Source organism: Ursus arctos, unplaced genomic scaffold (genome assembly GCF_023065955.2).
Source record: "Ursus arctos isolate Adak ecotype North America unplaced genomic scaffold, UrsArc2.0 scaffold_28, whole genome shotgun sequence".
NCBI classification, from domain to species: domain Eukaryota; kingdom Metazoa; phylum Chordata; class Mammalia; order Carnivora; family Ursidae; genus Ursus; species Ursus arctos.
The window spans coordinates 1,087,100-1,099,109 of NW_026622963.1; the positions used below are offsets into that span (position 1 = coordinate 1,087,100).

At 37.9% G+C, this 12,010-nt stretch overlaps 1 protein-coding gene across 5 annotated transcripts in view; it reads left to right on the top strand.

Moving 5' to 3' along the window:
* The window catches only part of TRIP4 (thyroid hormone receptor interactor 4), a 55,355-nt gene that overhangs the window by 16,822 nt on the left and 26,523 nt on the right, over positions 1 to 12,010 (top strand). For 4 of the 5 annotated variants that reach the window (XM_026478291.4, XM_026478292.4, XM_026478293.4 and 1 more), the window contains exons 8-9: positions 3,259 to 3,385; positions 6,818 to 7,005. The exons of the other annotated variant lie outside the window; for it this stretch is intronic. In XM_026478291.4, the coding sequence (XP_026334076.1) occupies positions 3,259 to 3,385; positions 6,818 to 7,005 (315 nt within the window). The remainder of the gene's footprint in view (positions 1 to 3,258; positions 3,386 to 6,817; positions 7,006 to 12,010) is intronic. 5 annotated transcript variants of the gene reach the window in all.

A 12,010-nucleotide genomic window follows, 5' to 3' on the forward strand; every position in this document is an offset into this window, starting at 1 on the left:
TAAATAAAGACTTCCTGCAAATTAAGAGAAACATACAAAACAATCCAGTAGAAAAATGAGCAAAGGTTAAGGACGATTTACAGGTGAGGAAATACAAATAGCCGATAGACATTTTTTAAAAATGCTCAACTAATTAAAAGGGAAATGCAAATTTTAAAACATAATGTATCATTAAATTGGCTGAAATAAAAAATGCATATATATAAAATATTGCATAATATATGAGTGTAAGAAAATGGATATGCTCTTTTACTGTGGATAGGACTATTAAAATGGTACAGCCTAAATGTCAGGAGTGAACCCTAATGTAAAGTATGGATTTTGGGTGATAATGATGTGTCAGTGTATGTTGATTGATTTTAACAAATGTACCACTTAAGTGAGGAATGGTTGATAATGGGGGAAAACTATAGATGTATGGGGGGAAGGAGTATATGAGAAATGTGTGAACCTTTTGTTCAGTTTTGGTATGAACTTAAAACTGCTCTAAAAAATAAAGTTTAATGAAAAATTTTTCATCATAGCCAATTTCAAGTTACCAACATGAAGTCACTGAATGCAGAGTTCAGAGATATGCTGTTGGCTCCAGCATGGCACTGAAAAGAAAGGACAGGATCTCACTCCCCACTTTCTGTTTTGCAAATGGCATGGGTGTCTCTCTCTTCTTTTTTTTTTTATAATAATATTTTTTTATTATATTATGTTAGTCACCATACAGTACATCCCTAGTTTTTGATGTAAAGTTCCATGATTCATTACTTGCGTAAAACACCCAGTGCACCATGCAATACGTGCCCTCCTTAATACCCATCACCGGCCTCTCCCATTCCCCCACCCCCCTCCCCTCTGAAGCCCTCAGTTTGTTTCCCAAAGTCCATAGTCTCTCATGGTTCATTCCCCCTTCTATTTACCCCCCTTTCTTCTTCCCTTTCTTCTACCGATCTTCCTACTTCTTAGTTCCATAAATGAGTGAAACCATAAGATAATTGTCTTTCTCTGTTTGACTTATTTCGCTTAGCATTATCTCCTCCAGTGCCGTCCATGTTGTAGCAAATGTTGAGAAATCATTCTCTTTGATGGCCGAGTAATATTCCATTTTATACGTGGACCACATCTTAATCCAGTCATCTGTTGAAGGGCATCTCGGCTCCTTCCACGATTTAGCTATTCTCTCTCTCTCTTTCTTTCTCTCTCTCCCTCAATCCCTCTTTCTCTTTCTCCACCCCCCCCACCTTCTTTCTCAAACACTCACACAGATACACACAGACACAGACACACACACACACACACACACACACAACTGGATATTGGTAAACATAGTAATGCTTTCCACAAGGTCCAATCCTTGGCCTTCTCTTTCAGATCTGGCAAATCCATCACAGAATTTTCCTAAGCAAAGGTTTTTATCTCCATAAAAGAAATTCTACCACTACAAAATAATTATTTGTTCTCACCTATTACATACTTGATACATAGAAAGAAAAAAATAAGATTATTTTTGGGTGATGGGTTTAGGAATTTTTAATTTTTTCCCCATTTTTATTTTCCAGTTATGAATTGCCTTTATAATAATAAAATTATTTTTATGTTCAATTAAAAATGGTACAGCCTTTTAGAAGTGAAATTGGACAGTGTCTCAAACTGTATCTTAAATTATGCATACTTTTTGACTTGTCAGCTATTACCAGATAGCAAGATGCTAGTTTCTTCATCCCTTTCTCAACATTTAAAAAAAAATTTGCCCTTCTGACACATGAAAAATGGTATTTATTTCATCAAAATTTTTATTCACATTTCTTTGCTTTGGTTGTATGCTGGTAATTCTGAACATTCTAAAAATGTGTTGATTAGCTATTTGTATTACTTCTTTTATAGATTCTAGAGTTGTAGATGTACTTCCCATTTGTTATGTCTCAAATCTGTTCCTTCAGATCCCACTGTCTCTCCCCTCCATTTTATTTAGACTCACCTCTTCCCTCAAAAATTCTTGTTTTTCTTTTCTTTTTTTCTTTTTCTTTTCTTTTATCTTCATGCCTGTGTTTCTGCTTTTTCCTTGGTTTGGAAATTTCTCCTCCAGTCTTTGCCTTTGAAATATCTACCTACTTGGTACAACATGTGGGATGATAATAGCAATAATTGTAATAACTGTATCATAGTAGTAGCTACATCCTTCTGTTTTGTTTGTCATCTTCATAGCTGTCTTAAACCTGCCATTTAGATTCAAAGCTTCTTGAAGGCAAGAACCATGTCCTCCACACCTTTCTTCTTAAGTAGGCTCCATGCTGGGCTCAGTGGGGGGCTTGAACTCACCACTCTGAGATTAAGACCCGAGCTGAGATCAAGAGTCCAATGTTTAACTGACTGAGCCACCTAGGCATCCCTCCTTCACACTTTTAAGTTGCCATGCATATCAGAGGTTCCTAACAAATATCTCTTTAACTATATTCAATTAAATTGTATTTAATTGGCCTTTCCTACTGGTAAAAGCTTTTCATTATGTAGTGCCTCACAATTGTCATTATCCACAAACATCTGTCAGGCATCTGCCAGGGACATGGAGTACAGCAGCAAGTAACGTAGAGGTATCAAGTAGAATAAGATACAGTTCCTGCAGGACCTGTGATGTCTTACTAACCAGTAGGATTAGTTCTACAGTTTTCAAATGAATAATCATCACATTCTTTTGTGAGTTTAGAGCCAAAATAAATACCAAACACCATAGGCACAGGATAACAAGGGATGCACTCAGTGACTGTTTAAATAAATAGTAGGTGTTCTAGGACTTCAGAGAAAGGAGTAAGCACTTTTGTGCTGGGCCAGTAGAGGGCCTCATTAGAACTTCTGGGGCTTGAAGCAAGGATAGAATCCAGGTCAGCATGGAGGAGTAGAGAGGACTCCTGAGTGGGCAGAGGAGTAATTGAATGTGTTGAGTAAATAGGCTGCTATCGAATACTCTTCTGTGGGTCAGACTATTTCTAGGCAAGTTTTCTAATCTTGGCATTTGTAGAGATCTTGTTAAACAGACGAATGATTGTAGTATGCCCTACCTATTTTCTGGAACTTTTACTATAACTCATATTCCTTAGGGTTCTTGGAGTGAAGAGAAGGAAGTTGTTGGTGGGTAGTAGGGAAGATCAGCCATGGACCCCTCTGAATTTCACATTTTATCGTTGTTGAAGGATTTTATGTTGTGGTAAGTAAGGATATTCTGAGCATAGAACATTACCAATTATTACGTCCTTTGGTTTGTTATCACAGACTAGATGAGACAATACAGGCAATTGCCAGTGGAACCTTGAACCAACCACTGACCAAATTGGATAGATCTTCTGACGAGCCTTTGGGAGTTCTGGTGAATCCCAACCTGTACCAGTCCCCTCCCCAGGTTAGTGGACCTTTGTTCTAACTGGTAATGAGAAGAGTTTGGGCCCAGATATTTCTCCTTTCAAGAGTGCCTATTTCATAGGCTTTAGATAACAATCAGCTCTTTCAACACACCCACCAACCATATTTTCTGGCCCCAGTTTTTTTCAATTTTTTGCAGCACTTCTAACAAGTTAACCTGTATTATCTTCCGAGTACTTCCCAAGAGACAGTTTTTTAAAGTAACATATTTAGACAGTAGTCCCATGGTCCTTTTGTTAATGTTCTTTCTCTACCTTTTATAGAATATGGATAGTCCCATGGAATGGTGTTTTACGTTCATTGTTGTCATTCATTTTTCCATCGCACGTTGAGCGTCTACTATGTGCAAGCATAGTAGTAAGTGATAAACTATATACTGCTTCTATCCTCAAAAAACTCATAGGCTAGTAGGGGAAAAGATTACATAAGCAGCTCTAATACTAATAGAGGTAGAAATAAAGTACGGTGGAAACCCAGAGGAGGGAAACAGTACTTCCAGTCGAGGAGAATTAAAAGAGGCTTTTGTAGGGAAGCTCTATTCGTTAAAAGTAAATATCCAAGAAAATGGATGTTTGGGGATGGTAGGGAAAAAACATTCCAAGCAGAATGAACTCTAGGAATAAAACATGGGTAAATGAAAGTATGGCCTGTATATTTATGGAAAAATGAATTTAGCTGCTTAGATAGTACTTATCAAAGGGATTATCCTGAGAAATGGAGTAAGTTTAGTTAAGTAGAAACAAATCACTAAAGAGTTTAAATATTTAAGAAGTTTTAGCATTTTTGTTTTCTAAGTAAATGTGAGCCATAGAATGTTCTTATGCAAAGAGATGCAATCAGAGCAGTGCTGTAGGCACCCTAACTGGAGATACTCATTGAGCTCTGTATACATGCCAGGTTCCTTGTCAGGTGCTAGGAAATTAAAAGGTACAAAGGCCCAGCTCCTATCTTCAGGAATTCAGATTTCCTGGGAAGATGTGTTTGGATACAAATAATTTCAATTCCTTAAGATAGATGCAAATACACTGTATGTTAATTATACTTCAATTTAAAAAAAAGATAATTGTAATGATAGACACATGTTGTGCATAGAGTAGGACTTCAGGAAAGAGTTCATAAATGCACTAGAGGAGTCACCAAAGAAATAGTGTTTGAGAGAAGACTTAAAGGATGAATAACAATTTCCGATGAGACAAATCTAGGGAGGGAATTCCAGGTAGAAGGTACAACATATACAAAGGCTCGGCAGCTTAGGAGCATTGTAGATTTGGTAGAACCAGAAGTAACTAAGTATTGTTAAAAGTTAAGATGAAAAAAAAAAAAGATGGACTAGTAGGTGTATTAGTTTCCTAGGGCAACCATAACGAAGTATCACAATTAGTTGGCTTAAAACAACAGAAATTTATTCTCTCACGGTTCCATAATGCCAAAATCAAAGTGTTGGCGGGGCCACGCACTCCGTCCTAAGGTTCTACAGGAGAATGCGTTCTTGCCTCTTCGAGCTCTTGGTGGCCCCAGGCATCCCTTGGTTTGTAGCTGCATCATTCTGATGTCTGCCTCTGTCTTCACATGGCCTTCTTCCCTGTATGTTTTTGTCTCTATGTGTTCTTCCCTTTATAAAGGCACCAGTCATTGGATTTGGGGTCCATCCTAGCCTAGCATGACCTCCTCTTAATTTGATTACATCTGCAAAGACTATTTCCAAATAAGGTCACTTCCATAGGTTCTGGGTAGACATAAATTTTAGGGGGGGATACTACTCAACCCATATAGTAGGCAGCATCTTACCATGAAAGCCTTTATGTCTCCTGCTAAGGAGTCTGGTTTTATTTCAAAGTAGGCAAAGAGAAGTCATTAAAGAATTTTAGCAGAAGATTGGCATGACTTCCATGTATAGAGAACAGACTGGAGAGAGGAGTAAGACTAGAAGCAAGGAAATTCCTAAGAAGGTTATTGTAGTAGTACAGTGGGGAGATAATAAGGGCCCAGGTTAGTGTTGTAACACTAGCAGGGCAGCAGAGAGTTATGTAAAGGCTAAAAATGTAGATGAAGAGACCAGTTAGTAGGGTCTATAATAATATTATTGAAAGATAAGAGATTAATTTAGGAAAGTGGCTGTGGGAATAGAGAAAAAGGTAATGTAAACTGTAGTAGAGCTGTAGTAGAGATAAAACAGAGTTTGTGAGCCTCAGAATTGTTCAGACACCAACATGGTTATGAAATCACTTATTTCCCCTGTAAAGGACGAGTCTTTTTCTGGGTACTCGCGGTTAAGGACTTCTATCCCTATGTAGTATTTATTCTGCTTTAGGTTTTGGATAGCTATTTATGTGTTTGTCTTCCACTAGGGTTATAAGTTCCTTGAAAGAAGGAACTGTATCTTTTCTATACTTTATGTGCTTTTCACATAGTCAAGTATTCAATAAATGTTCATTTTTTAAAGATATGATGCAGTTGGTTAAAATCATAAAACTTTATTACAGAAAGATTATTAGAGATTAATTTAGTCCAACCCCCTCATTTTATAGTTGAGAAAACTGAAACTGTTAGATGTTAAATGATTGTTTAGAGTCTCTGAACTACCACTCTAGTTTTTTCCCCTATAAATCACCAAATAAAAAGTTAAGAAAACTAACCCCAAACTTTATCACCTTAATAAAGGCTTTATATATATGTATATATATACACATATATATATATATATACGTGTATATATATACATATATATATATTTTGGAGCCTTCAGTCTTCTTGTTCTGGAAGAAACATTAACCTTTGTCATTCTGTGACAGAACTACTGCCAGGATGAATCAATTTGCTCTATTACCTCTATCCTCTAATTTTCTCTTCTCTTTGTGTGATGGGAGCCTTGTTTCAGTAGTTCTCCATCCTGTCTTTTAAGGGACAAGTTCATTTCGGGATAAGAAAATATGTCATGCCTCCAATAGAACAGCTGCCCTTGATGGTATCTGTGTGGCTCTATCATGATGCCAGCATGTGACACTGCCCCTAAGCACTTGAAAAGTATGTGGACCAGAATGTTGAAGATGAAATGATGTTGGGAAATTGTCCGGAATCCAGTATGGATCATTAATAAGCATAAAGTGGAAATAATTACAGACCTCGTACTTGGTCTACTAGTTGTATTATTGCTGGAATTAGGAAGCTATGTATGAAGATTTCAACATTCTACTTATCTTTTAAAATGGGACTTTGTTATCATACGTGCAACTCCTACTGAATTTATACCTACTACTTTTTTGGCCATGTTTCAGACAAAGATGGGATAAACTTTAAGAAAACTGTGCCCAGTGTGATTTCTTCATTATAAGCATTCATCTCATTTTGTATATCTACCCCAGGTTCTTTCCTTGTCAGACAGAACTGTATATTTCGTTTCTTTTTTGTGTAGTGGATAGACCAGACAGGTGCAGCCTCACAGAAGAAGGCTTTCCATTCAGCAGGATCAGAAGTAGAATTCAACTCCTATCGGCACCAGCTGCGAATCCAGGACCAAGAATTTCAGGAAGGCTTTGATGGTGGCTGGTGCCTCTCTATGCATCAGCCCTGGGCTTCTCTGCTTGTCAGAGGGATCAAAAGGTAAGGATGGAAATGAGTCTTGGCAGTGGAAGATTTTACAGTGACATAAACTTGATTTAGAACTATGAATTGGGGAGGTGCCTGGGTGGCTCAGTCGCTTAAGCATCCAACTCTTGATTTTGGCTTAGGTCATGATCTCAGGGTTATGAGATCGAGCCCTGAGTTGGGCTCTGTGCTGGGCATGGAGCCTGCTTAAGATTCTCTACCCCCCCCCCCAACCTCTCTGTTTCTCTCTCTCAAAAAAAAAAAGAAAAAAACTTATGGATTAGAATTCATTTTCCCCAATCTAGTGATGATTTATAATACTCTTCATATAGAACTTTCAGCAATCTATTCATGTTATTGATTTGGTAGTAGTGCTTTTATTGAGTAGTTTAAAAGAAAAACCGAGGTTAGAAAAATAGAGGCTCCTACTCATAACAAAGAATAGAATACCAGTTTTTCATCTTTGAAGAAAGTCTTTTTTTTTTTTTTTTAAAGATTTTATTTATTTATTCGACAGAGACAGCCAGCGAGAGAGGGAACACAAGCAGGGGGAGTGGGAGAGGAAGAAGCAGGCTCATAGCAGAGGAGCCTGATGTGGGGCTCGATCCCATAACGCTGGGATCACGCCCTGAGCTGAAGGCAGACACTTAACCACTGTGCCACCCAGGCGCCCCAGAAGAAAGGCTTTTTTTTTTTTTCAAGATTTTATTTATTTGTCGAAGATAGCACAATCAGCGGGAGTGGCAGGCAGAGGGAGAAGCAGGCTCCCTGCTGAGCAAGGAGCCAGATGCGGACCGTGACCCAAGTGGAAGGCTGATACTTAACCGACTGAGCCACCCAGGCATCCCTGGAAGAAAGTCTCTTGACAAGACTTGGCTTTGCCTTTGTATTATAGCACTCAGCAGCATTAATGATTTGATCCTATTTGAAATTCAAAGTTTTTATACGTATTTATTAATTTCTTAATACATCAGCCCAACTCTGGTTTTGTTTTTCTATCATATATCTATCTACTAATCTGAGGAACCATATCAAGAAACTATTTTACCACAAATTCCTTTTCTACAAAAAAGTGCAGGATTTAGTAAAAGTTAAATAGAAGTATTACGAAGTTGAGTCATTGTACCTATTAATGATGGTCAGAACTTACTGTTGTATGGTTTCATGTTTCTTCTCAATTCAATTTTAAAAAGTTTTTTTGGAGTGCATGGCTGGCTCAGTTGGTAGAGCATGTGACTCTTGGTCCTGGGATTGTAAGTTTGAGCCCACATTAGGTATAGAGATTACTTAAAAATAAATTCTTTAAGGGGCGTCTGGGTGGCTCAATTGTTAAGCGTCTGCCTTCGGCTCAGGGCGTGATCCCTGCGTTCTGGGATCGAGCCCCACATCAGGCTCCACCGCTGGAAGCCTGCTTCTTCCTCTCCTGCTCCCCCTGCTTGTGTTCTCTCTCTTGCTGGCTGTCTCTCTCTCTCTCTAAGTAAATAAATAAATAAAATCGTTAAAAATAATAATAATAAAATATTTTAAAAAATTAAAAAATAGTTTTTTCTCTGCTTTTGTAAATATAAATAGAAAATTGGAAAATACAGTAAAACAGCCAGAAAAAGATCATGTATAATCCCACCACTTAGAAACAGCTACTGTTAGGGGCGCCTGGGTGGCTCAGTCAGTTGCGCATCTGCCTTTGGTTCGGGTTGTGATCCCGGGGTCCTGGGATTGAGCCCCATGCCCCCGTGTCGGGCTCTCTGCTCAGCGGGAAGCCTGCTTTTCCATCTCCCTCTGCCTGCTACTTCCCCTGCTTGTGCTCTCTCTCTCTGTCAAATAAATAAATAAAATCTTTAAAAAAAGAAAGAAAGAAAGAAAAAGAAACAGCTACTGTTAGCATTTTAGAGGGTTCACTTATATTTTTTTTCCTGGGCAAATTGTTCTATAGTGAGATAGTAATATATATTGTTTTACTTCTTTCACTTTATCATTTCAACATATTCATTTTTCCAGTTTTATTGAAATGGAATTAGCATATAACATATTAGTTAAAGGTATGCAGTATAATGATTTGATATATAAGTATGTATTTTTAGGGGCACCTGGGTGGCTCAGCCATCAAGTGTCTCCCTTCGGCTCAGGTCATGATCCCAGGGTCCTGCTCCCTGCTCAGTGGGAAGCCTGCTTCTCTCACACTCCCCCTGCTCACGTTCCCTCTTTTGCTATCTTTCTCTCTGTCAAAGAAATAAAATCGTAAAAAAAAAAAGTATATGTTTTTAAATGATCGCCTCAGTAACGTTAGTTAACATCCATTACCTCACATAGTTACAAATTTTTTGTTTGTCATGATAACTTTTTTTAAAAAAGATTTTATTTATTCAAGGGGATGGGGAGAGGGAGAAGCAGGATCCTTACTGAGCAGGGAGCCTAATAGCTGCCTGGGATCATGACCTGAGCCCAAGGCAGATACGAAACCAACTGAGTCACAGGTACTCCTGTCATGAGAACTTTTAAGATCTACTTTCTTAGCAGCTTTTAAATATACAATACAGTATTTTTAAAAATTTAATTAGTTGATTTTATTTATTTGAGAGAGAGAGCATAAGCAGGGGGGAGTGGCGGAGGGAGGGGGAGAAGCAGGCTCCCGCTGAGCAGAGAGCTCCATGTGGGGCTCTATCCCAGGACCTCTGGATCGTGACCTAAACCAAAGGCAGATGCTTAACCAACTGAGCCACCCAGTCACCCCTATACAATACATATTGTTAACTGTAGTCACCAGCTGTACATTACTTCCCCAGGACTTACTTATAACTGAAAGTTTTGACTATCTTCACCCATTTACCTCTGGCAACCACCAGTTTATTCTCTGTATCTATGAGTTTGTTTTTTTTCAGATTCTATATATAAGTGAGATCATACAGTATTTAGCTTTTTCTGTCTGATTTAGCACAATGCCCTCAAGGTCTATCCATGTTTTAAATTAAATGGCTGAATTTCCTTTATTTTTATGGCTGAATAATGTTCCACTGCGCATATATACCACATTTTCTTTTTTCTTTCTTTTTTCTTTTTTAAAGATTTTACTTATTTATTTGACAGAGAGAGAGACAGCCAGCGAGAGAGGGAACACAAGCTGGGGGAGTGGGAGAGGAAGAAGCAGTCTCCCAGTGGAGCAGAGAGCCCGATGTGGGGCTCGATCCCAGGACCCTGGGATCATGACCTGAGCCGAAGGCAGACGCTTAACAACTGAGCCACCCAGGCGCCCCTACGTTTTCTTTATCCATTCATCCATCAGTGGACATTTGGTTGTTTCCATGTCTTGGCTGTTGTAAATAAGGCTACAGCAAATGTGGGGGTGCAGTTATCTTTTTTTCCCCTTTCTGTTTTGTCTGTTAGAATTTACTATGCCTAGGCAGTGTCCTAACTCATAACAGTAATAATACATTATATTTAAATAGATTTTTACTGTTTTAAAAGTAGTAGCTCTATGAAATAGATTAGGCCAGTATTATTACAGTCTTGCACAAATGAAGACACTTAGGTAAGCAAAGGTAAAGTAGCTTTCTCTGAATTACAAAGCTAATTTGTAGCGGAGATGGAACTAGAGTTCAAGTTTTTTAAGTGTTATTTCCATTCTTACTATGTAACCTTCAATCACTTTTCTTCTGACAGAAATTTTTTATTGGCACTTAGGATCAGTCATTTCTACTGTGGTGTTTTCATTATTAGCTATGATTTCCCTGCTTCATCAAGGTGCATTACCATTTTTCTCCCCTCTTGAAGGTCAGGCCTTCTCGCTTTGGCTTGTAATTGTTTTATAGTTCGTATGTGTAGTGCCATTAGAACAAATGCACGTGAATCTGCTTCTGCTTCAGGGCAGCTGGGCCCTCAGATACCTGTTTTTCTCATTCAGTTGTCTACAATTTGGTTATCTTCTCCATCTTCCAAAGTAGAAAACTAAACAGCTTGCCTTCTGCTGAGAGAATCAGAATGTTTACATTTCTCTCATCCTATTTTGGATCTGTGTTATTCAGATTTTGTTACTGAAAAGAACAGATGAGACCACAATAACTAATCCCACAGAAATAAAATGGGTGGTTCTGCCATATTTGTGAGACCATTTTCTCAGTAACCCTTCAGGTTATTTAGTGTGGAAAGAGGAAAACTAATGATTCATTCTTCATTTATTGATCATCTGCTATGTGCCTGGCACTCTTTCAATTCATCTATCTTGGAAAATGAAGAATATGAGAAATTCCCTATTTTCCATTATAAGAATAATGTAATAGGGGTATGTTACCAACGTACTTATTTCATTTGTTTGGAACTAAAAGAGGAACATCCTTTTTTTCTTTTTCTTTTATTTTTTGTTTGAGTACAGTTGACACACAGTGTTACATTAGTTTCAAATGTACAGCTTAGTGATTGACAAGTTTATACATTACGTTTCGTTCACCACAAGTGTAACTACCACGTGTCCCATTACATTGCTACTACAGTATCATTGTATTCCTTATGCTCTGCTTTTTATTCCCGTGATTTATTCATTCCATAACTGGAATCTCGTACCTCCCTCTCTCCTTCACTCATATTGCCCATTTCCCCCTCCCCTAGGAACATCCTTTGGTAATCCTTGGAGAGTAATTAAATTCTCTTGAATGCATTGTTATTCCACTTAAAGATTCTTTCAAACTAGTCAAGTTGTTTAATTATCTACAAAGAACATAATCCTTTATAGAATACTTAGAAAATATAAATGAATGTGGTTACAATTTAAAGAGTGAAGAAGATAAGTATTTTCATTTACTTAAATTCTGTTAAGTAATAATTATAAAAGTACTAGTCTTAGAGATTTGTGTGTTAGTGAGGATTTTTCTGTTAGGTTAGAGACAATTAACAAAGCTTCCAAGAAAAGGTTAGCCTTTGACTCAAAGAAGAGCAAGGATTTCCTTTTTTGTGGAACAACTTACATGCCTTGCAAATGTAAGATTTGGGGGCATTGGGTGGCTCAGTTGGTTAAGCGTCTGCTTTCGGC